The 26,746-nt window shown below is 39.1% G+C and overlaps 1 protein-coding gene across 4 annotated transcripts in view; it reads left to right on the top strand.

Annotated features, from left to right (window-relative positions):
• The window catches only part of LOC147621449 (AP-1 complex subunit mu-2-like), a 34,528-nt gene extending 32,389 nt beyond the window's left edge, over nt 1-2,139 (top strand). The window contains exons 9-13 of one of the 4 annotated variants that reach the window (XM_086824184.1): nt 36-133; nt 382-523; nt 646-768; nt 1,450-1,576; nt 1,706-2,139. In XM_086824184.1, coding sequence (XP_086680310.1) covers nt 36-133; nt 382-523; nt 646-768; nt 1,450-1,548 — 462 coding nt within the window. In that variant the 3' untranslated portion in view covers nt 1,549-1,576; nt 1,706-2,139. The remainder of the gene's footprint in view (nt 1-35; nt 134-381; nt 524-645; nt 769-1,449; nt 1,577-1,705) is intronic. The other 3 variants (XM_086824186.1, XM_086824185.1, XM_086824187.1) reach the window with 3 other exon arrangements.
• Nucleotides 2,140-26,746: the final 24,607 nt, after the last annotated feature.

Below are 26,746 nucleotides of genomic sequence, written 5' to 3'. Positions count from 1 at the left end.
AAATTAAAGCAAATCTTATCCTTGTTGGGTGGCAGGTTAAGCCTCTTATTTGGGTAGAGGTCCAAGTTGAACGACACTCAAGGAGTCGTGTGGAGTATACAGTGAAGGCTCGCAGTCAGTTTAAAGAGCGCAGGTGAGGTTCTGAAGATAATACCTGTCTGTAATTAGCAAAAACAGTGCTTTTCTTTGTATTAATATTTTGAATGCATTTTGATGATTTCATAGCATAGCTGTCAAAACATCCCAACAGAATGAAAAGGAATAAAAAATAGATGCCAATGCAACATGCCATTTCATTGGGCTAGTTGTTGTTGCAATATCAAGTTTTAGTATGGTTGTATCAAAAGGTATCCCCTGATGATCAGTTCTTTTGTATTCCAGTACAGCCACTAATGTAGAGATCGAACTTCCGGTCTCTTCAGATGCAACTACTCCTTCTGTCCGGACATCGATGGGTTCAGCCGTGTATGCACCTGAGAGAGAGGCACTATTGTGGAAAATAAAGTCTTTTCCAGGAGGAAAGGTAGGTATACGAACATAGATAAGCCCTTGCATATGAACAACTGTACTTAATATCCACTTAAATTACGTGAAGTTGTCCTTTTAAGAGCTTCTTGAAGCAACTAATATGGTTTGTAACTGCAGGATTATATGCTAAGGGCTCAATTTGGTCTTCCTAGCATTACTGCCGAAGAGTCTACACCAGAAAAGCATCCACCTATACGAGTGAAATTTGAGATTCCTTACTTTACTGTGTCGGGCATCCAGGTAAACCACAGGCTTTTTTTGGGGGCAAATTTTCACCCATTCCATGAAAAGAAAGCTTCTTGTGAAGGTTTCATCATAAATTAAACCATTTTTGTTGTAGAGACATTGTAATCAAAGAACAAAAAGGGTGATAGACCAAAGCTGTTTATATTGAATAGCTAGTTATATTGAACCATTCTAGCTATACTGAGGCCCATTTACGCCAGATGTTGCCACCCTCACCTTTGGTCCAGAAAGGGCCAGGGTTCCAAGTGTGTAGAAAAACGTTTGCCTCTCCTTCATAGCTCTTTGCTGCCCTGAATGCGCTCCCAGCGGCCACAGAGTGGATGAGATTGGGCCAGATAGCACGGATGGCTTCAGGAGGTTTCCTTGAGCTCTTGATGGTCTTGTAGCACCGGTTGTACTGATGATCAACAACTCCCAGTGAGTATTGGTGGATGTCGTCCGTAGCCAGGGAATTGCGGGCACCAAGTGAGCTGCCATGACAGACATCTGCTGGTGTGATATATAAACAGGGAGTGGAGCGCCACCCTTGTCATAGTGGAGGACCAGCCCACCTTAGTGATTAAGTTTGCACTTGATGTTTCACATTAGCAATAGAAGGCATTCAGCTAATTTAAGAGGTGCAAACAAAGCAAGACCAACTTACATCAGGACTGAACAATTATGCTTATGGTGCAGGTTCGATATCTAAAGATTATTGAGAAGAGCGGTTACCAGGCGTTACCATGGGTACGATATATCACAACAGCTGGTGAATACGAGCTACGAATGATCTGATTGGGCAATGATGTGCATGCTTGAAGTGGTAAGCAAGAAAAGGATTCTTGCCATGGTAATGTCGTGCAAAATTATTTATATCACATGTTAGAAACCTTTAATTTTCACGACCAGCCTTATTGCTCTAATTTTTGTGATTTCTCTTTGCTGTTGTAAGGTCAGAACAGGTTTTTGGACAAGCTGAAACCACATGCAATCTTTTGCAGCCCACTTGCCTGTTTAGAGATAATCTGACTATCTTTTATTTACCAGTGTTGCATGTTGGAGAATCACTAGGAAGCAGCTTTTCTCTTTCATTTTTGAGTTTCGTGGTACTCTATACAAGAGGCTGGAGTATGCATGCAGATGCTGAATCTTGTGAAATCTAGAGAGAGATTCAGTTGCCAGGAATGTTGTGAGTGAACTTTTGAGTCAAGCAAGATAGTTTTTTGTAGTTCTGAAGGACTCTGATAGATGGTGGGTTTTGAAACTAAGCTCTCTAAAGAACATCACTCTGCCAGGGGTGGTCTTGTTGAGGCATGATCCTTGATGTTTCGATGGAGGGGGATGATCTCAAAGATTATTTTGGAATTGTATGTGTCACTTCACTTTTGTTCAGTTTTCCATACATTAGGATATCCTTGGTGGACTTCTCATTGTGATGTCTATCCAAGATCTTGCACTTGTTATGGTACCTCGTGAAGAGAGAGAGAGAGAGAGAGAGAGAGAGAGAGAGGTATTAACGTCGGTAGAATGCAACACGAGAGATGATAAATGGTCTGTGAGATAGATTATATTACCTCCTGGCAATAGAAGATTAGAAGGGTCTTTAGCCAAATCTATAGCACAAAAAAGAAAAAATTAAACGAAAATAACGAAATCCTAGTGTTCGTCTACTATGCCACTAGGTGCAACATTAGGAGATGGGGAGTTTGTTTTTAGTGAGGCCGTGTCATCAACAATTGACTCTTAGGAGGTTTGGTTTTGGTTTTCGAAAATCTTAAGGTGAGCGCTTTTCCATCATCCTTCTTTGCATGTTGCTTGAATTCAATGCCTTTTTGCCTCTTTGCTTCAATTGTGCATCGGTGCCCTTAGGTTTCAAGGACTGCTTATTGATGTGCGTCTTGTGAAGTTTGGTGTCATAGCTGAGGGTTGCATGATTGCCAACTATATCAAAATTTGTTTTTATATACATTTTTCTCTGGACAGTTGAATGTAGTAATGTCTTACAAAAGACCATGATAGTCTGAAATATTCAGAGGCCTATAATGCAAAACTTGTAAAAGTGTAAACAAAAATTCATCATCATACTAATAGATTTGGGAGAAATGCTCCCTAGTACCTTAGCCGATCTAATGACATGGGGGGGAAGGGGATAATTTGTAGACAACTTCATGTCTTGACTTTGTCATGTAAGTCATGTTATCCTCAAGGATATGCAACCTATGGATGGTTTAGAGAAAACTATAGGAATGATCATAATAAGTTTTTTGGAGGGGGTGATAAACCAAAACCTTTTCAAGATTGTGTTCTTATAGTTGAGAGTTCAGTCTGTGTAAACAACTCTTAGTGGTAGGCAAGAAGAAATGAGGTTAATGATGTTGGATATTAAAGCTAGGGATCCTAAGGCATAGTCCATTATGCTCGAGCCGCCTCCATATGGAAAGCAATTTTACTATTTGATTTGAGCCACCTTTGAGTGCCATTATAAATGATCAGCGTGACAACTTGCCCAATGTTAAGTGTGTTGTCCATATGTGATGATATTCCCTTTATTATCAAAAACTTTAGCTATATAAGGTCCTTGGGATCCACTTATGGAAGTGTTTATTCATGTAGAGAAAACCTTTATCCTAACGCATTGATAAAAAAGGTTAAAACTTTGTCAAGAAAATCAAGTGCTTGAAGAAGGGCTCCATGTGCTTGAAGACCTATCATTGGTGGAAGCAAACACCAAGAGCAAGGCTTACATCACAAAATTTCTAGAGATCGTTGAGATTATGAAGAAAGAACTTACAACTCGTCACTTCAATTTAGTAAAAAGTAGAAGCACATATGACAACTAAGACTTATGAACATAAATAGAGGGGAGGCACTAGCATCAAAGATAGATTAGAAAGTTTGCTCGATGGTCGTTTAAGACACCTCAAGACACAATGTTGTCTTTGACATTAGGACGTAAGGAAATGCAATTCTCAAGCAATCCATGAATCTAGTTGTTAGGTAAGGGAGGAACTCACTCCAACATAGAAAGGTAAAGTAGCAACTTAGAAGATGAACCATGAGCCCTTACCATGAAATTCAAGAAGCCAAAGATGGACATTTTTCCTTTTATTGACTTAACGGTTAAGGTTAGGGTCAGGCATCCAAGGGTCTTACATGGGAAATGGAGAGTCAAGACTCAAGAGTCACTTGAGGGCCCTCCTATATAATAAGGGCATGGGGCACACTCAAGGGATGGTCTCTTGATGTTACCTTGAGGCTAGGTTATGTTATGCTCTCTTGAAGGTTATATTTTGGGGAGAGAGAGAGAGAGAGAGAGAGAGAGAGAGAGTTTTGTTAACATCTTACAAAAGACTACAAGGGTCTATGAGATCATACACATCAACAAAACATGACGGTATCATGCTCTGTCTCAAGTTGCTTCGGTTATGTTTTGGTGATGATGAGATCTTCCTCAAGACACTTGCACTGTTCTTTTGCTTCCCTCAACTAGATGCTCAATCACTTTGTGTCTAAGCTCTAACTTCAGTTGATGCTCTTTGTCGGCTAGCTCTTGGGGCTATAGGTGATGACCATGTAGGATGCTTTGGTGGGCAGATGACTGTCTTCCTTGTAGCTCTTGAAGGCTTCATGTGAGTATAATTTGTCTTTGAAAGACTAATGGACTGCTTCTACAAGTGCATCATCCAGCGGATAGCTGCAGGGTGGCTCATGTGTAGCGGGAGCTGTGGAAGACGAAGCAATAGAATGAGGAGCAGGGTCAGACTCTGTTTTCTCAAACCCTTGCAGCCAATTCGATTTAGATAGGCGGTGACATTTGGAGCTTGCAAGGCATCAAAACATTCATGGCTATGATAGGAAGCCTTGAATACTTGCTTATTTTCCATCTCCCTTTAGCTAGTGGAGCATTCCAGTCTCAAGAGGAGAGTTGTTGATACTCTAGTCCATGTGAATGCAAGCAGAGTCCATGTTGATACTCTAGTCCATGTGAATGCAAGCAGAGTCATCTTCTTCGGTGCTTTTTGCTTTCCTAATAGAGATGTAGTTTCTTCCATCCTACACCTGTTAATAGAGATGTAGTTTCTTCCATCCTAAACTTGCTAAGTGTGAAAGGATTAAGTCCTTAGTTTTGTTTGGTATGTCCACAAATGGTCTTAAGTAGTGTGGTAGGGAACACAAGTTGCGGACTCGAAAAAGATGGTTTTGTGCTAAAAATGTGCCGAGATGTTCGTGTCGAGACATTGCAGGTCCTAAACGGAGGTCAAGAATGAAGATTTAGCGTCGGATCAAAGTCAAAGAGGAGGATAGAATGTTCAAGATGAGCTATTGAACATTCTCATCATCACCGAGGCGCAACACAGAAAAGGGCTGTTTTCTCAGTGAAAAAAAAAACGCAATCTCATGGGAGTGATGACCACGCATGAAGAAAGCTTCCCGAACACGCTTTTTCCAAAAAAGGGCAACATCGCCAAAAATATGGCACGTGGATCGAGAAAGCTCTATAAGGGCTACTTTTGGATTTTGGACGTGAAGAAGAGGAATATACATAAAATGGAAGAAGAGATTGAGGGTGTGAGTTTTGTGCAAAATTCGCACTCTCAATCTCTTCTTCGATTTTCTGTATATTCCTCTTCTTTACATCCAAAAGCCAAAAGTAGCCCTTCTGGAGCTTTCTTGATCCGTGTGCCATATTTTAGCGATGTTGTTCTTTTTTGGAAAAAGCGTATCTGGAAAGCTTTCTTCACATTATCAGGATGGTCTTCCTTCTCTGTCTCTTCCTTAAGCTCATCGGCAAAGATTAAGAATGTCTCACATCCTTGCCTAATCCCTCTCAAAAGTTTCATGGTCGAAATTAGAAAGGCCTCACTATTCCTCTCTTTCCCCTGAATAACTTGGGTTTCTCCCTCCTCACTAGCAAAACTCACAATCCTATCCGCACAGTTAATGAGGGCTTTGTTGGAGACTAACCAATCCATCCCAATTATTGCATCACACTTACCCATCTTGATGGCATAGAAGTCTCCCTTACATTTCCTTCCCGCTAAGGTGAAAGATAAGTTTTCCAAGAACCCTTAGGATAGTGAGTTTTCCCATTGGCAAGTTGGATGGGCCTCTTTACTTGATTTCCTAATCTCAAGTGTTGTGATTTCACAAGTTTTGGAGAAATAAAGCAATAAGTGCTACTCAAGTCAACTAAAAATTGAACATCCGGATTTCTCATCTTTCCTTTTATTCATATCACTGAAGCATGTGCATGGGATGCAGAAGAAACCATGCATTTCATTATAGGTTTAGGCAACTCACCTTGTTCTCCTGCATCCTTGATTGTTGGATCCGTCTCAGTCAACTTCGCTTGCATCTTTGGTCTAGTCCCAAAATTGAATTTAGCTTTGTTCGGGCACTCAAATGTGTGATTTCCCTGCTTCCCATATCTAAAGTACAACCTCTCTTTCCTCGCTCAATGAACTGGGGATCATTCTGCCATGTTGCTGGTTTCTGGTTCTGGTCAATCATTCAATAAGCTGAGCCTGCTCAGCCAACCTTTGCTGAATTGCGTTATTATCAGCCACCATCTTTCAAGCACGATCAAGGATGTAACCGCAGAATAAAACCTACCTAAAGGAAAAACAGTAGCCGACCCTTCCAATCAGAACGAAAACGATTCAGGTGGTGCGGGGATTTATGTAGAGATTCCTCTCGATGTTAATCGTGAACCTTAAAATCAAAAGAGAGCTAAAGCATAGGAAGATGTGGCCAAATCTGCCCTAAAGAAGGTTTTCAAGAAAGCAAAACTCTCAGAAGTTGATGGTGAAAAGAAGACAGGAGAAGATCTTGAGACTTGACTTGAAGAATTGGAGGATTTCTTTGCCCTTTGAGAATGCGATGAGGAAGGAAAGGCTAAAATTACCTCGCTGTGCGGTGTTGCAAAATATATGGTTTGTTACATTCAAAATATATGGTCTGTTACATTGCTAATGTTCATTGTATTTTGCAGGATAACTTACGTGTGATTGAGGAAGGAGGTTTGCAAGTTTTACCAGAGATCATTCTTGATTGATGGTCTCACAAACCTAGACATAGAGATATAGTTCAATTCTAGCTAAATAGATTTTTTCTATATTAGAAGATTCCACTTCAGCAGATTTAGATGCATTGCATTCATAATACTCTTCTTTCCAACTTTGAGGACATAGTATTTTGAAGAAGGGGAGAATGTAATAGACCATATATTGTCCATATTTTGTTTCTCACTTAAGTGCTAGGGACATAGCTTCTTATTAAGATAGGGGAGTATGTGAGTCTCTATTTTATCCATTTAATTTTTAAAATCAATAAATAGAGAAAGAATATATCTAAATTCATTATAATTATTTACGTTATAGCTATGTGGATATGTGTAAGATTGAGTAAAATAAGGAAAAGTGCTTCTAAAAATAGAAAAGTAGAAAAAGCTGAGCTAATAAAAGAGTTTTTGTTATATCTTGTGATTAACAACGATTTTAGGAAAAGAGCCCACGAAACAATGCAACGATCAACTTTTGTGGTTTGAAGTTTTCGATTGGGAGCACACACGATCGAGTTATGGGCAATTTACCAAAAGTGTCCTGAAATTGTGTTGCTACAAAGGAGGCCCTATGGTACTGCATCTTCTTCATCTTCACAGATTCTCTTTCCCTTGAGGGATACCTTTGAGATTGTGATTATGATTGATATTGAGATTGAGATCGATATTGTGATTGAGATTGAGGTTGTGATTGTGATTGAGATTGAGATTGAGAATGAGATTGTACATGAAAGACTGATTGCTCGGGGGTGGTTATTAGGAGGTTCGAGCTCTACACAACAAGAGTCCTCCTCTTGTTATCTATTGTGTGAAAAATGGATATAATCAAAGACTCTATTCTCTCTTATGCTTGAAAAATATTTATACGAAATTATGAAGCGTCACATCTTAGGCCTTCTCTTGTCTTTGTGGTGGAATTCATTGTAGGAATCTTCACTTGAAGAGTTATTTACTGTTCTTAGATCAAAATCACACATAGACCCAAGGAGGGATGCACTATACTTAGCATCATAAATAAAGACATGATTTTAGTTCCATCTATCCACTTTGGCAAATCTTGCTTCAAGTTTTTTTTGGAAGTGTGTCCTTGGTTTCTAGAACATGAATCCATTCCTCAGAGTCTCCACTCTAGGAGAGGCTTATATTTCGGGTCCTCATCTTCATTATTCAACAAAAATTTTGTAGGATTGGCTTACATTGGTCAAAGTATTCCAAGCTATTGCCTTAGAAGATAAGTATTTCTTGAGCTATTGGGTGAGTCTTCTAGGATTTGTTAACTTCAAAGGTATGGTCACCCTTTTAGATGTGGATATTATCAATGTCCCAATTAGGCAATAGCCTTTCAACACACATACACGTTATTATGAGGATTATATCTTCATTGTTGAAATTCCATTACCACATATGAGTGGTGGGAGCTTAATCCAAAGGTCTTGAATTTTTACATTGTTAAGGACTCCCATTGGTTCTATTGTCAGAGTGAAGATCAAGGTAGCAACACACACATAGATGCAACGAGCAAGGAGAGATAGTTGGAAGCACAACAGTCAAAGTAGATTGATAAGAACGAGTTAAGTACAAGTGAAGCTTACACGTACTCATAAGAGTGTGTACATACGTTAGGGGAATAAACCTCCTAAAGAGAAAAAAATATTAAAATTTACATCCTTAAGTACGCCCATTGGTTTTATTGTTAGAGTGAAGATCAAGGTAGCAATACATGCATAGAACACATCAAGTAAGGAGAGAGAGATGGAAGAACATCACTCAAAGTAGATTGATAAGAATGAGTAAAGTATAAGTGAATTGACATAATAAGGTCGCTTACACACTCATACGTTAGGGGAAAAAAACCTCCTAAAGAGGGAAAAAGTTTCCCAACCCATTATTAGCCTACGTGCATTACCATATAAATGGCCATAATCTCTTCTTTAGTGATGATGTGAACATGTATATGGATCATGTGGTTGATCAATCATTAGGGCCAATTTTTTTTATAAAAAGTCTGCATTTTAATCACTTGTATCGGATTTGTATTAAGCTTTGGACCAATAAAAATGCAACATTCAACCATAAATATGGCATTGGGTGTCATATCCACTTTTTACTAACTTCACGAATTTTGGCTATTTTAGTGGGTTATCACCACTTTAATGTGATATCACCACTTTAATGTGATATGGCGTGGCTATTTCAATGTCACTTTAGTGGGTTCCAACTTCAAGGACTTGTCCTCACGTGCCAAATGTTAGTACTTCAAAAAGAAAAAAATTAAAATTTAGCTTCCTCCCAAAATGAGTAAATGCATTTGAAATTCCCTAATCTACTGCCGTGATTGTATCTCTTTTTAGTCGTCTTTTTGCATCATTCTCTCCTCTGTTCATCATCTAACAATGTTGAGACAATAATCTAGCCCAAGGCGCACTCCTAATGCCATTTCATCATGCAATCTTTATTATGTTAAAGATAATCAGGGTGTGTGGAAAGGTATAAACTTCAAATTAAACGATTCGATGACTATGCAACCATCGTGCAAAGGTTCTCATAGGGTAAAAAGGCAAAGAAGAGGCTTAGTACAATACCATTGGAAGGGACACATCTTGGAATTCAAAATAAAGATGGGTGGAAGGCAAATGTGCAACGTGTGTACATGACAAGAGACATGCACATGCATCCTTCTACTCTAGCATGTGCATTGCAAGCTCATTGTAAGATATTTTTTATAATTTTATTTATGTTCTTTATGATTATATGGTTTATTCACATGTGTTGTATATGTGATAGCTATTTATCCATCAACAAGCCTTGAGTGGCAACATGTGGAGTCATTTACTGGGACTTTCGAAGCCATGCATGCTGATCTTGGAAAAGTATTATTTTGCGATCAACCATTTGCAGTTTTCATTAATAAATAGACATTTTCATAAAACGCTAAGTATATTGTCCCTATAAGACCAAAAGCTTATGGAAGATTGGAGAGTTTGGCTATACCAAGCCTAAATTTATTAGATTGGGACTTTCCAGACAAAGGTACTTTATTAGCATTTAAATCCAAGATTATCTTGGATATTTAAAAGTCTATGAAAGCAGTAAGGATTTATAAGAGGATTAGGCTATCATGGTTTATACCGCTCCATGTATTTATGGCATGTTTTTGAGAAGCAAACATGAAGTGGACAAAAGCAATATGGCTATCTACACATATATCTGAGTCTGACTTTGATAATGCAGTTGGAGCAGAATGGAAAGCGAATGAAGTCATCCATAGGGGTGATCTTATAAAATGTAATGCTTGCATTGAATTTGTGGTGATACAACATCTCTCAGTAATCCTTGTACATTAGCTTAGAGTAAAGACGATGGAAAAAGAGTAGAGGGACTTGGATGCCGTTGGATTCAAAGGAAAAATTTATGCAGTATGACCTAAAAGTCAACTTGAGTGATGATGACAATAGAGTCGTCCCTATATAAATACAAAATGAACATTGAGGGATGTGTATACATCCTTGGAATTTCTATTAGATGCCATATCATCACACTACATATTTAAGGTAGATGGTATTATGGTGGAAAATACTTTTAGTTGCATGAAATGTTTGCCATTTGTAATCTTGAAGTTTTCTTAATACAATATAATTTTGCACCTATCTATCTTGTCTTGTCGATTCATTTTGTAAAATAGTTATTCAACATTATTAAGACAAGTTTACCAATGTAAATCGAGAAACTAAACTCAATATTAATTATATATATATATATATTTATTACAATGGTATCTATACAAATTGGTTGGTTACAATGTATGAGAACAAAAAAACTAGCTACTTTGGAGGGTGAGTGTCCATAGAAGCCTTGGCCTCTTCGCCTTCCTTGGTCAGCTTCTTGGACTCCGATATCTTGGATGTTTTCTTTGACTTGGTCTCTTTTTCCTTGGATTATTTCTGTTTTCAAGAAGCTTTCCCTTCCCTACATCTGTCGTTTTCTTCTTCCCGAATTTCAATGGAGACATCATAGGTCCTTTCTTTTTCGATATGGCTTCTTTGCCATCATAGGTGGGATTGATGGAAGGTCTTCTCAGGATTTAAAACTAAATAACGTAACTAATCGTATCTAGTTGTTTCTCAGGAATCCTCCGACCCACCCTAACCCCATCTGGCCCATAGGTTAGCTAACCACCCGACCACTGAATTGGTAGGATTCCTTTATAAATATTTGGTTGGGTTTTTGCCTGGGTATCGAGGAAAAGAGTTCCCAGGCTATGGGCAAGAATGCTTGTCTCCTCTAAATTTCTCTGATCCGACCATAAGAGTTGAGGCATCCAGGAAAATGCTCGAAGAGATGGAGGAACAAACCAAAGCAATCCAAAAGGATATTAAAGCTACCCAAGATCGACAAAAGCATTATGCTGACACCAAGAGGTCTGAAAGGATCTTCAAGGAATGAGACAAAGTTCTTCTACGAGTGCAACCCAAACAAAGTTCTCTATCACTTGGAAAATATAAGAAGCTTAGCCCTACGTATTGTGGTCCCTATACAGTTATCAAGTGTCTAGGTAAAAGTGCATATAAACTCCATCTCCCAGCCCATATCAAAGTCCATAATGTATTTCATGTAAGTTTGTTAAAACCTTATGTACCCAGTCTCGATCATATTCTTGATGATGAACAAGTTGTAATCCCTACTCAAGGAGTCCTTGAATTACAACCCACCAGTAGCATCATAGATTCTAGGGAAAGACAACTCCAAAATAGAACTCTTGTGTAGAACATCTAGTACAGTGGAAAGATTATCCTAAAAAAGAGGATGCAACTTGGGAAGATGAAGCTACACTCTTAAAGGATTATCCCCAATTCATGAGACGATATGAGAACATCTCGATTTCTTTTAAGGGGGGAAGGATGTAACATACCTATCTTCACTAATAAAGAAATGTCCATGTAATAGAGTTTTTATGGTATAAAAATCAATGATTTTATTAAATGAGTCATTTCTACTTAGAATCTTCAAATTATGAGTGCAAATTTGGAATCTGCGTGCGATTTTACCCTAATATAGGATTTTACAACATCCAAAACGGACATCGGATCAAGCTTAATCATTTTTAGTTAAAAAGTGACGACCTTTAAACCTTAATAAATGCACGACCGGGCGTCCGATTGATGAATGGTCTGAACCCCAATGACCACGAGAACCTCCCAAACAAAAAAAAAATTGCCCCCCGAGGCGGTCCGGCATGCAAATCGAGGCCGACATCCCAAATTTAGGGATCTCGTCCCAAAAATTTGGACCGTACACACTTACCAAGGTTCCCGTACGATGGCCGCACAAGAACCAAAGGATGGCCGCCTGCTGTGGTCCACACGTACCGCTACGTGGACACCCATGCTGCCCAGATAAGGTATATGCGTACCACTCCTTTTCCTGTTAACCAACACCATTCCTTTTCCCTAGACCCATGCAGGCCACTGATCTACAACCTTTGCTGGTACACCGTCCTTTTGTCCTTACTTTACGCAATGCCCGTACCCATACCCCACAGTTATATAAACCCCTGAGGTGCTCTATATATGGGCAACACGCATTTCTGTGTAGCCTATGCTTTGTTGTGCCGCCGTACGTCCCTGTGCAGTGTACTTGTTGTAGTACAGCCACCCCTCTCACACCCCCTCATTTGCCACTTTTCAGATAAGGTAATTTTTCTCTATCCCCCTCTTTCTAGGAGGCTGTGTCCTTAACTCTTCTTTCCCCTCCCCTCCCCCCCTCCCCGTGTGAAGAGACTTACAGCAGCCCTCAGCCCTTCTCCCCTTTTGCAAAACGTTTCTGTATTAAGGACATCTCACAATTCCCCCTTGCCCCCCTATTTACGTGGACTTTAGTAAGAGGTTTTTGCCTTAAGAGAGGGTTCATGCGCTGTGGTCTTTTGCTCAACGATGAGCAAACGATCTCAGAATTGAGATTCGACTAGAGCGTTTCGATCACAATAGCAAGCCCTACAAGACGACGTCCAAGATGGCCCCTTCCCGGAAACATCAGAATATTACCTCGGGAGGAGCACGCAATAACGAGATTAGAGAAGATGCTCCCGATGCGGCTCCAACCCTCCCTTTACAAGCTCCTCAAGGAAATGGTGGCCAGGTTAGCTTGGTTATCTTTTAAAGAAAAGTTTTTTTTATATTAGTGCTAATAAATGTGTATCTTTTTCTTTTAAAATAATGACATAAAATTGTATGAAGTTACGAATTGTGTGATGCTGTATTCAATAAATTGCATTGAAATTGTTATCTTTAAAGAGTGCAAGTTTTTCCTGGCTTCGATGCTAACTCCATTCCGTGCTTGTGTAGTCGGGCAGCGTCGTTAGCAAAGCCCGGGAATGCCCCAAGGTATCCCTCATACCATTGGGAGAATAAGGTTCGCCGATTGAGGCGAGAGATTATGATGCTACCTAGTTCTGAGGGCCCAGGCTAGTGTGGTGAATAAGCCCACCCTAGTGTGTAGGAGCCTGAGAGGGCGACAGGCCGGCTTGAGTCCTCGCCATCGGCCGACGATGAGGTGTATGGTCCCGTAGGATTTTGCCCAGCATGTAGAGGCTGGAAGGTCGAATTCTAGATCATCGGCAGTATAAAGGAAAAGAATAAGAGAGCCGGTTTGGCTTGTATGGAATTGATTCATGTTTAAACTTTTTTTATATATAAATCTTGTTTTTGGCATTATTGTATTGTGGAAAAAGATTGTTTTAACAAACCTTGTGAAAAGGGCCTTAATTAAGGAACATGTTTTTTTATGTCAAACAGTGTGGTAGGATTAATTAAAAAACAAATTGACGCGTGAGTAGGTGGAAAGTGGGAGGATGGAATGCCCCGACGGCATCATCCTACGGACGGGTGGACCCAATTAGTCGGCTAGCTTTCCAACAGATTAAGTGAAAGCCCTACGCTAGATAAATAGGTTCTTGGGCAACTCTATTCTAGAAGACTAGGCTAGCGGTGGCTGTGCCTTGCATGGATAAGGAAAAAAGTGTTGCCTCTAGAAATCAAGTCTAGTAGTTGCCCAATTTATGATCAATTACCTATGAATCGTATCCTTGAATCTCTACATGGTTAAGGTGTCGATGAATAGGAAATTTTCTCCAAGTTAAGACTTAGTGGACTATCTTAAGTGTTTTCCCTATTTTAGAAGGGGGGAACCTCACATGATGTATTACATGTGGCCATCTAGATTTAGGTATGTGGAGGGAGGCAAATCGGCCCTCTCACTCTTGTCCCCAAAACATCTGCCTCGGCAAGACCCTCCTCCACCTCTACTTGAGGACCTTCCTGTTGAAAATACAAGTGAATAGGGTGTGTGTGGGAACAAGCTCTTGGATAGAGGCTGTAAAAGAGGAGATGTAATTGTGAAAGAACCTGTGAAAAGGTTAGGAGAATCTACTGGGAGAGAATAATGGGTAGCATGAGGGAATTTAGGAGTGTGGAGTTATTCTGGGAGATAATCAGGGAAAAGAGAAGAGGTGGAGAGAATCAGGCAAGAGGTGGAGATATTCAGGGAGTGAATCATGGAGAAATCAATGGGATTTGATGCTTGATGTAAACTCTATAAATTGAGGCATAGCCCTAATGAGAATTTGCTGGTTTTTGAGTATCCATGCCTACATTAATCTATCTGCTAATTATTCACTAATTACGTCTTAATCATTTCTTAATCACTTTGTTAATCATGTTGATTCTAGTGTATGATCCACCCTAGCTCATCATTATGCTCAAATTTCAACATGGTATCAGAGCCATGCCTAGAATCAACCAGATTTATGAGCCCATTAGTGAATTAATCAGGATTAGTAAGTAATTAGCAAAAAAATCAGTTTTTAGTGAGTTTTCACTCTTCCCCTTCACCCCCAGCCAGTGGAGGGTCTCTAGCATCTAGCACACTCAGAGTTAGAGCATAATCTTTTAGCACTAGCTAGGTAACATCTTTGGCTTCAAGCCTATGTAAAAAACGCAGCAAACCGCCGTCAGGATGCGCCGATTTTCGCTGATTGCTGGGCGTCGTTTTTCTGCAGCTTTTTGAAGATTTCTCCTTGTGAAAGTCAAATTGATTCAATTCCTCCTAGCCCAAGGTGTAATCAAGCATGCTTTACAAGCTGGTGAAGACAGAAATCAATTTCATCAAGTCTACAGTGAGATCCAAGCTCTTCATCAAATCTGCAGGTGACTTTGGTAAAACAGAGATTAAGCTTTCATTATTTGGTCAAATCTTGTGTTTCTTGGCTTAATCCTCTACTAGACTCATTGCTATTGATGCCTTTGAAAGCATTTGAGCTCATTTGAAGTGGAAGGCACCAGATCTGAGCTCCCCGCATACTCTGTTTTCTGCACACAAACCAGAGCATTAATTTGCTAATCAATGATTAATCAGTGCTAATCACTATACTTTGGTGCAATTGAGGGTTCAAATTAACCATTAGGTATCTGATACAGATCCCTATAACTTTAGATTTCAAATCGGAGTTGGTTTGATACTCCAACCATTCCGTACAAATTGGTTACCCTTAATTTAGTGTAATTTCTGGGAAAATTGTGCTGATAAAAATTGTGAAAATCATCATTTTGCATTTAACCTTTGGTTAATGCCTGTAAATCTCACTCAAATTCAAAATTATTCACAGCCAGAGTTGCATTTGGAATGTGCATGAGAATGAATGCTATACGCATTATGTATTGGGCACATTTTATCAGTGTAAAAATGGGAACAGACACTGCCCTTGTCCAGATTAAGGCAAGAGGTAAGACCTCCCGCATAAATTTGGGTTTGCATTGCATAATGATACAAAATAAACATAAAAAGCCCAAAGGAACTGTTAGCAAAACATTGAAACATGTTGCTCACATGGAGCAAAATGACCTGACGGACAAGATCATGGCCCTAGCCATGAAAGAAGAAGAATCTCTCTTCCCAAGAAGAGGATCCACACCGAGAAGAAGATCTGAAGGAAGACATGGACACGAGAAGAGAAGCTGCCACGAGAAGAGAAGCTGCCCCGAGAAGACTGAAAGAAGAGACAGACACGTGGAGAGATGCTGCCACGAGAAGAAGACTGAAGACAAGAGAAGATGTGAGGCTCCAAAGAGTGAGGAGCCATGTGAAAATCTCTGAGAGAGAGAGAGAGAGAGAGACCCCACAACCCAATGTAACCTGCCCCAATAAAGTAAAACCACCTCTGAGCCACCGATGATGTAGGCCACGTGGTAGATGTATGTGTGAGCACTTTAGTCAAGGTCGCGGGCACTTATAGTAGCCTTGGACACATAGAGAGAGAGAGTGTCAAGGACTATGGAGTTTAGGGACTTGAGGCACTGGTCGCGGACTGTCAAGTAAGAAAGAAACTTGATACAGGGTCCAGATGTGCTGAGATAACTTGAGGGGAGGAGTAGACACTGGTCGCGGACTGCCAAGTAAGGGGAGGCAAACTTGGTATAGGGTCTAGGTGTACTAGGAGTATTCACTTGAGGGGAGGTGTTGAAAATACAAGTGAATAGGGTGTGTGTGGGAACAAGCTCTTGGATAGAGGCTGTAAAAGAGGAGATGTAATTGTGAAAGAACCTGTGAAAAGGTTAGGAGAATCTACTGGGAGAGAATAATGGGTAGCATGAGGGAATTTAGGAGTGTGGAGTTATTCTGGGAGATAATCAGGGAAAAGAGAAGAGGTGGAGAGAATCAGGCAAGAGGTGGAGATATTCAGGGAGTGAATCATGGAGAAATCAATGGGATTTGATGCTTGATGTAAACTCTATAAATTGAGGCATAGCCCTAATGAGAATTTGCTGGTTTTTGAGTATCCATGCCTACATTAATCTATCTGCTAATTATTCACTAATTACGTCTTAATCATTTCTTAATCACTTTGTTAATCATGTTGATTCTAGTGTATGATCCACCCTAGCTCATCATTATGCTCAAATTTCAACACTTCCCCCACCTCTACTACTTAAGTTGACACGAATTAGATTGTGTAGGGGTTTGAAGAGGAGCATGCGTAGGAACAATGGAGGAAAAAGGAGTTTAATGGGCAATTGGAGGATTAGTCAATAGAGGGGGGGTGTTTGGAACAATGGTGGTATTTCTCCTTCGAAAAATGAGAAGCAGCACTCATGCCATATACTTAAGTTTCATGTATAAGCTTAATACATATGCTTAAGCTTTATGCATACGCTTAATACATATGCTTAAGTTTTATGCATACGCTTAATACATATGCTTAGGCTTTATGCATAAACTTAATACATATGCATAAGATTTCTACATATGGGTTTATGTGAAAGCTTGTTGAGAACATCATTATTTGTGGAAAAAGATGCGGAAGTAGTGTGAGGTGGCTTGGGTTTGTCTAGAGCAAAGGGTGCAAAAGGAAACAGAGGATCTTTAGGAGGTTGAGGTGTCCTAGGGTCTCTAGAGTGCAACTCTGTTAGAACTTTGATCAATATAATGTTTTTCTCAATTATTCGTTTTTTTTTATTAAAGATAGACACCTGTAGAAAGTGGCTGCAGATTCCATTGGTCTTTGTATCTGTGAAGATAAAAATAAAGGTTTGAAGAGTTGTTGCTTGGATATACTTGTGGAATATCCCTCAGGCTTTTAGTGTTTCTTCACTTTTTGTTTGAACTCCATGTCTCAGGGTTGTTGAGATTGATTTCATCTATATGCAAAAGGCTTGAGTGTGATTTTTAATCCTATGAGTTGGATTAATGAGTTTTTATGCTCGTGTTATATTTGTGTTGTTTTGATGGAATTTGCTGAGAGGAATCAATTATGAGTGAAAGTCTCTGCTAGTACAGAATCAGAACTAAGTCAGATAGCTTTGATTTTGAGTCAGTAGTGTTTGTCAAAGTCAGCTACTATGGATCTGCGCATTAATTAGTTGATGTTGTAGAAGAGTAGATCTTATCTTGTTGGATTGAAGGGAAGCCTTTGAAGTCTAGTCTAACAACAATCAGAGAACTATCAAAAGTTAGTCAAATAAGTTTGTGGACTAGATGGTGGTACAAGTATCAACTGAGGTTGATTCAGGTCAAAAGGGTATCAGATAAAGTCAGTTATACATTAGGTGAGATCAGCTGGAGGTTTAAAAGGGTAGATATGATCCTTTTGGGTTGAAGAGGAGTGGTTTTGGGTTTGTTTTGATGGTCAGAGAACTGTCAACAGCAGCAGCAATCAATCGGATTGATTCGTGGGGACTGAAAGTGTTCTAGAGTGAGTAGACAATCACCTGGCTGTCAGTTTTGAGTCATTTGTGTTGAATCTTTGTGGGATCTAAGTTATTTGAGGGTTTGGAAGTGTAAGAGGAAACTGGAGTGGAGAGATCTGATTTAGTTGAGTCACCTGAATTAGTTGGGTTAGATTTGAGTTAGCAGGAAGTTAGGAGAGTGCTGAGACAGGTTTAAAGTGGTCCTGAGGCAAGGCATTTGAAGATTGTTGACGTTGGAGGACATTTTTGGAAACCTAGAGGACATATCTGACTCAGGTCAACAACAATAGGTATCTAACTTAGGTTACAACTAGCAAGCTGATCAGTTGGGTCTAAGAGCTTTTTTGGTTAGCTAGTTGTCAGAGAAGGGTAACTGCAGAGATAGGAATGAAGATCATAGTTGTGGGAGGTGAGGTCTGATCTAGGAGGACAATTGGTGGAGTCAAAGGTCAGAGGATATCAAAGTGCCTTGGAGTTGTGCTTTTGGTGTTCTCTACATCGGATTCTAGTATATATTCTTCCTATTGGCTGTTGGTGGTGATATAGAGGCCATCACCCAAGACCATCACATGTTTTGGGACAGAATGTGTCTAAGGTATGTGTTTTTGCTAGTGTTGTGGTGCTAACATATAGTGTTCCCCCTACGGTGGTGATTTGGGATGGGCTATAGAGGCAGACTCCCCTGACGCATCAACATCCTATCCCAGGTTTGGATATGTAGAGTAAATTTGAGTAAATTGCCTATAACTTTTACATCATTACTCATATGATGTTCCCACTTTGCTTATCACAAATTCACATAACATAAAGCTTAATTTTATTTATCGAGTAAGACATTAGAATCGTCTCAAAAATATACTATTTTGTCCTCCCACCACATCTACTATTTAAAATGCTCAATTTGTATGAATTTGGTGATGAGTTGATTGGGAAAGATTAGTAGAATGTGGGTCTAGGGTAAATTTAGAAATCTAATGTGTAAGATTCCTCCTCGGGCTGAATATTGATTAAGCCTCTACTTCAATCCCTTGTAATCATTCTATGTTTCTGAATACAAGAAAATATTATTTTTCCTTGTTTTGCCTAGTAAGATAAAAATTTCTAGAGAGTGGTAAATCAATATTGGGATATTTTTGGATAAATAAATTCTATAGATATTAAAAAAAAATATTTTCCTAAAACAGAAAATCAAAATAGATTTTTCAAGGTGCAATTGGAATTAATAAAAATTAATTTATAAGACCTTAGTCTAAGGGTCAAGATTTTCAAAAAAAATTGATTATGGTCCAATTAAGGTTCCTATGGACCAATAAGATTAATCCAAGTGTTGGGACAAGATAAATCCAAAGAATAAAAGAAAATACCCAAAAATGAGTAAATGCCCACATAAGATGAAGAGTTGACTAAGTACTAGGTTTATTAGTTAAAAATTATGAAGTATTAAAATTAAAAAATGAGATATTTTAGAGTAATCATTCATTTTTGACACATGGGTAAGGAAAAGGGGGCCCTTCAAGGAGGCGCCTATTTCACATGTGTGGATGAGTTTTAAACTCAAAAATAATAGGATATTTTTATCTCTCCTCTCTCCTAAATCAAACCAAATCAAAAAGGGAGCCAAACTGGTCCAAATCTTATCCAAATTCAGCCAAACTAAAGCTAGAAAATTCTAGAACTCAGTTGGACTCAGTTAGTGGCCTCCCTCACCTATAAATAGACCCTCATTCCTTTGTATTCTCATCTGTGAACTAAACTATGCTGGTATTACTCTAAGTTAAGCTTATTTTCTATTATCCTCTAAAAATCCTCTACAAATTGAAGAGATTGGAGCTTCTCTCTCTCTCTCTTCAATCTTCCTTGGAGACTCCAACAACATACCAAACCAATTGATTGGTTGGGGGCCTCTACTGTGATCAAACAATCAAGTAATTTAGGAGGTAAAGTGTGGATTATTGTCTTCTTTTTCTTAAATCTCCAAATGTTTCTCTTCTCAACCCCTCTCAAGCTTGAGAAGCATTAATTTGAATGGCTTTTGAATACTATTGAAGTTCTTTAATGTATTGTAATGAAGAAATACATAAATTTCCATTTATGCTTAATTTATAATGGTTTTTAAGCATTTCTCTCTCTCCCCCAAAGAATGGTCATTCCTATAAACCTATTCTCAATTCGAATGAAGCTTCTCATGAAGCATTTCTCTAATCTAAAAGTAATTTCTATGCTTGTCTAATTGGAGGCCAAAATAATGGCTTTTTAATACTTTTATGCTATTAAATTTATGGTAAAATTAAGAGTCAATCCACAATTGGATAATGATCCAATTAGTGGTTATTCTAATCACATGAATAATACTAAACTTTATTCTTTCAAATTTATTGAGAATTACCAGTAATAGCACGGAACTATGGTAAAATTTCTGTAAAATTAACACATAAATCATTTTCATTCATAATATGAAAAGAGGACTTCCTACCATATTCTAGGATTAATCATCCTAGAATATGAAAAGAGGACTTCCTACCATATTCTAGGATTAATCATCCTAGATTAATTGAATGATTCTCATTATAATCATAGAAAATTGATTTTATGTTTATGCATAAATAGTTAATTACAAAAAAGAGAAATTTCTAGTAATCCATTTTTTATGTTAAAAGAGTAATCCCCATGACAATGGAAATCCATGCACTCCAATGAAGTGAGAGAAAAATTGTGATGCTAAAATAATGCATATTTTATTTAAAAATTAAAGAAGAATTTTAGTTAAATTTATCTTTTTGCATAGATAAATTCTGAATGATGAAAGAGAAATTCCCACTATATTGGAATCCAAATATTTAAATAAGGAAAGTGTGACTCCTAGTGTAAAGAAATTAATGAAGATTTTTATTTAAATTTTTAAGAGAAAATTTAGTTAAATTTATCTTTTTGCATAGATAAATTTTCAATGATGAAAGAGGTATTCCCACTATATTGGAATCCAAATATTTAAACGAGAAAAGTGTAATTCCTAGTGTAAAGAAATTAATGAAGATTTTTATTTAAATTTTAAGAAAAAATTTAGTTAAATTTATCTTTTTGTATAAATAAGATTAAATGATGAAAGAGGAATTCCCACCATATTGGAATTCAAATGTTTAAATGAGAAAAGTGGAATTTTTAGCTTAATGGAATTAATGGATATTTTTATGTAATTCTTAAGAAGAATTTTAAGTAGATTTAGTTTATGGTAAAAGAGGAATTCCCATGATAATTGGATTGCACTCATTGAAATGAGAAAAAGAAGGATTTCAAGTTTATTCAAAAAAATAGGTATTGATATTTTAGTCAAAAGAAGAATTTTTATGATATTTAAGAAAAGATGGATTTGAATTAAATTTTAGTGTCAAAAGATGAATTTCCACCATAATTCTACCTAATGAATTAAGGCTGAGAAATTATGTGGCATAAAGAATATCTTTGTATATTTTAATTGGTAAAATCACTAAATTGATATTTACCCAAAATCTAGATGTTTAGTTTTGAAGGGAATCCTTGTAGAACTAAACCGAATGAATTTGGTTAGACTACATGAGGGACGGACAGTAAACCTAATTGTCCTTCTCTCGATCTGAATCAGACAAAAACTTCGTGACCAATTCCAGTTACTAAATCCAAAGAATAGACTACCGAAAACTAATCTAGTTTTTCCTTGACCAAACTCACCAAGAATCTAGTTGGACAAATGGACAAAATGATGGGTAGATTTCCCTCATGAGAGATCAAGGATCCTCATTATGAAACTGGGAATTGTGGAAAAAGGGTTGTCGAAACCGATCTCAAACTGGAATTGTACTTGCATTGGAACCTCTGTTTTTTTATTCAAAGGACTGTTTTACGCCAGAATGCTGGAGGAAGCATTTGGCTTATGTTTTTCTAAGAGGAGGTTTGTTGGAACAGCTGCTAGTAGCGGGGAGTCATCAAGGGACATTGCTCGCGGCAAAGCCCGTTGAGGTCTTGACCAGCCTCGGTACGATTAAAATAGTGCGCTTCCAGTACGATGGGCGAGGACCGACGAAGCGGTCCCTGAGTGAAGTGCTAGGACACCTAAGGAGGATCCTAGAGGGTTCTGACCAGGCGATGCACGGGCTCACGGTTGCTAGGACACCCATGTGTACGTCGAGGAAGATTTCAGATGGACAAAAAGGAAAGATTTTTTAGAACCAAATTTTGATACTAGATCTCATTGGTTGGCCAGTTGGTCTTCAACAGAGAGTTCAAAGGATACATTTTTGTAATACAATGGACTCGAAATTTTAAAAAATGATGATCAGAAATATTATGATTTCTATTGAAGGATTGTTTTTAAAGCCAGTCGAATCTGTTATAAATGGCAATTTCATATTGGGCTTTGAATGGTGACATTCCTATGCTCTGATGATAAGATGCATTGTAGGCAAATTCTACTAGAGGAAGGTATTGAATCCACCTTTCCCGTCCACAATATGCTCTGAGAATGTCTTCAATTACTTGATTGACTCTCTCAGTCTGGCCATCGATCTCTGGATGATAAGCTGTGCTAAAGCAAAGTTGAGTTCCCAGGGCTTGAAATAAGGACTGCCAGAACTTTGAAGTCAGAATCCCGGTCACTTACTATCCTTTTTAGGAGACCATGAAGTTTGAGGACTTTCTTGATGAATATTCGAGCAACATCAAAAGCTTTGAAGGTCTTCTTTGTTGGTATAAGGTGAGCTACTTTGTTAAGTAAGTCCACTACTACTAGAATGGACTCATATCCTCCTTGAACGGTGGGGAGACTTGTGATAAAATCCATACTAATGCACTCCCACTTCATTTGGAAAATATCCAAGGGTTGAAGTTTCCTAGGCATCTTGACCCTTTCAGCTTTGATCCTTTGGCATGAGAGACATTGCTTCAAGTACCGAAGGACATCATTTTTCAAGCTTGTCCAATGAAAGATTCTTCTTATGGCATTTAATGTTTTTGCATAGCCTGGGTGTCCTGCAGAGAGCAGGACTATCATGAGCTTCATGGAAGATTAGTTTCTTTAAAGCAGGATCTTTAGGGATACATAGCCTGTGATTGAAGTAGAGGCTTCCTTCATGAGTGGAGTATCCCTTGATTAGATTCTTCTCTTTCTCTAAATTTTTCTCTTCTTCTACTAACTTCATCATCCTCTGATAATCTAGATCATGAGATGAGACTTCTTCCACCTATGGGATTATTTGGCATTGAAATTGCACTCAAGAAAGACTTGTGGCTAAGTGCATCTGCTACCACATTATCTTTCCCAGGGTGGTATTTGATGTCGAAGTCATATTCTTGTAGAATTTCAATCCATCTCCTTTGTCGCATGTTGAGGTTAGGCTGGGTTAAGATCCACTTTAGACTTTTGTGGTCAGTTACAAGCTGGAATTTTCCCCCCAAGAGATAATGTCTCCATAATTTGAGGCAATGAACAACTACTAAGAGCTCCAAATCATGGGTGGCATAATTTGCTTCATATTGTTTCAGCTTGCGGGAAGTATAAGCGACTGGTTTTCCTTCTTGGCCTAAGACACCACCAAGTGCTAGACTACTGGCATCAGTAAAAACCACTTCAAATTCCTTGGTGAAATCAGGAAGTTTTAGGACTGGGGTAGAAGTAATAATGACCTTGAGCTGATCAAAACTGCTTTGATGGATTGGCAGCCACACTATTTTGCAATCCTTCTTAAGAAGATCCGTCAAAGGTGCAGCTACCAAGGCATAATCTTTGATAAAAATCCTATACCATCCCTGATTCCCAGAAACCCACGAACTTCACGAACTGATTTAGGGGATGGCCACTCCAGAATATCTTTGACCTTGGCGGGGTCTATTGAAATGCCATCTTTGAAGACAATGAACCCAAGATACTCAATTTGATGAGTAAAGAAGGTACATTTGCTCTTCTTGGCATAGAGTTTGTGTCTGTGCAACAATTGTAGAACTCTACGCACATGCTCCTTATGCTCTTCCATTGATTTGGAGTAGATTAAGATGTCATCAAAGAAAACAAGCACAAATTCATCCAAGTAAGGACGGAATATATCTTGCATTAGGCGGTTGAAGGTTGCAGGAGCATTGGTTAACCCGAATGGCATTACAGTAAACTCATAGTGGCCATAACGGGTATTGAAGGCTATCTTGGGTATATCTGCTTCCTTGACTTTGATTTGATAGTAAATAGACCTCAAATCTATTTTTGAGAAGACTTTGGCCCCATAAAGCGTATCAAGAAGTTCGTCGATGCGAGGGATAGTCTACTTATTCTTGACAGTGACTTGATTCAGCCCTCAATAATCTATGCAGATGCGGAGAGTTCCGTCCTCCTTTTTTTGGAAAAGGATAGGTGCCCCCCAAGGAGAGCTACTGGGGCATACGAATCCTTGCTCAATGAGTTAGGAAAGTTGCTCTTTAAGTTCAATGGCTTCAGGAAGGGACATTTTCTAGGGTGTTTTTGAGATGCGTTGAGCCCCAGGGATCACCTCGATTTCATGATCGACTTCTCGAGGAGGCAGTAGCCCTGTAAGCTCGTCAGGGAAAATGTCAGAGAATTCTTGGAGCTAATGGGTGCTGTCTCCTTTCTAGGCTCAATGGTTTTGTTGAGCTTGACTAAGAAAACTTGCTGACCCTTACGTGTTCCCTTGAGAAGATGTTTTGCCTTGACTACCCTAGATTTAGGTTTTTCTGTTATCCCCTGAATGGATATTACTTGGCCATGCTCATTTTCAAAAGTGATACTCCCCTGGTTACAATGAATGCTAGCTTTGTTTGCAATTAACTAATCCATCCCAAGGATTCCATCATAAATTCCTAATGGCAAGACTCTAAAGTGGCCATGAGTTCGCTCATTACTCAGCTCAAAATCAAGGTTTTCTATAGAGTGACGAGATACTACTTCTTTCCCACACTGGCTAACTCTACAATCATTCTTCTAGCTATTTTTTGATCCAAGTTTAATTTTTTGATCATTCTTTCCCACACTGGCTAACTCTACAATCATTCTTCTAGCTATTTTTTGATCCAAGTTTAATTTTTGCAAACACCTAGGAGAAAGAAATGAATGGGTACTGCCACAATCAATCAAAAGCTGAGTGGCTAGGGTTTGGATTACACCAAATTGTTTATTCGGACCTTGGTGTTCTACTGCCGCATAGAGGGTGGCGCGCTATTCTTCAGCCATTTCCAAGGTCGGTTCTTCATGTTGAGATATCGAGCTCATCTAGTGAGGCGGTGGACACTGATGACCCGCCTAGGGGATAGGCCCCACATTTACACCACTGGCATGGTTGGTGAGATCTTGGGTGATATGACAGGCTGTGTGACAGCCATTCTAGAGACTGGCATAGTTATAGCGCCAGCTCATTTAGTCGGGTTCACACTATAGAGAGCCCATGTATGTATTTAGTTGAGTACCTTTCATATTGTGTGTACTCTTATTCTTGTATATGGTGTGTTGAGTGTTGAGTAGAGAAGAAGAAGATTTTTAGCCTCTCACCTTGTGTGTTCTCTATTAGGGTTTTGTGAGTTTGTGTGTGTGCTTACAAGAGCTCAAGCTCTCTTTCCCCCTGTATCTTTTCATGGTATCAGAGCCTAGTTCGTGCTAAGGGCTGAGCTGCAAGCAAGAGAACCACAGGAAGCGGTACGAGGGTAAGAGCTTCAACTACTCTTCCCTATTGTGTTGGTGACTACACCCTTGTCGGGAGCTCTACGGGAGGCACCGGCAAACGGTCTCTGATTGAGGAGCTTTCTTCACGGGAGTAAAGCTATAGGGCAACTATGCAGTCCTATCGGACAGCGATTTTTGGACCGAAAATGCATTTCGAGCACGTCTGGACCTCCGTTTTTCAGAAAGCAGGCGATTTCGAGCACTGCGGGTAAGTCATCGATTCTCTGCAGAACTCTGTTTTAAGAACTGCAGGAAGACAGATTGACTGTGCAGACACTGTGGGTGCTGCAAAGAGGTCTACAGTTGCCATTGGGTGTATGTATGCACATTGAAGTCACTGGTTGTGACATTTGAGAGTACTACAGTACCGGCAGAAAATACAGCAGTTTGTGCAGAAAAACCAGAGTGCAGTTTCTGGTAAAATTGTGTGTTTGGCAAGATGTCTAATGATGGCATAACACAGATTGTGGCTGAGAAGCTGGATAAGAATGAATTTCCTGATGGGAAAAGACTATTGGGACTACATAGAAGGTGAGCACGAAGAGGCACCGGAGATACCGGATATAAATCCGACTGCTGCAGATGTGAAAGAGTTTAAAGACTGGAACCAAGGAGCCAGGAAGGTTATGTATTGGCTTTCCATTAGTATACAGGACACCATGATTGGGCACATTCAGGATGCCAAGTCCCCCAAGGAGGCGTTGGACACCTTGGTAAAGCTCTATGAAACAAATACCAAGGCACGTAAGATACAGTTAAAGAATGAACTTCATACTGTGGAGAAAAAGAGCATGTCTGTGAATGACTATGCGCTGAAGATAAAGGGTATTGTGGAATCCCTTGCATCTATTGGTGTGTTAGTAGATGATGATGACAAGGTGGAAGTCTGCCTACGTGGTCTCGAGCCACAATACAAGGCGTTCAAGATGTCCATTCAGACTCGGGAAAACATTCCCAACTTTACAGATTTGGTGTCTATGCTGATTATCGAAGAGAAGAGCT

Source organism: Cibotium barometz, chromosome 30 (assembly GCF_041138505.1).
Source record: "Cibotium barometz isolate CiBa-2024 chromosome 30, ASM4113850v1, whole genome shotgun sequence".
In the NCBI taxonomy this organism is placed as follows: Eukaryota; Viridiplantae; Streptophyta; class Polypodiopsida; order Cyatheales; family Cibotiaceae; genus Cibotium; species Cibotium barometz.
This window is presented reverse-complemented; position numbering and strand designations above follow the sequence as displayed.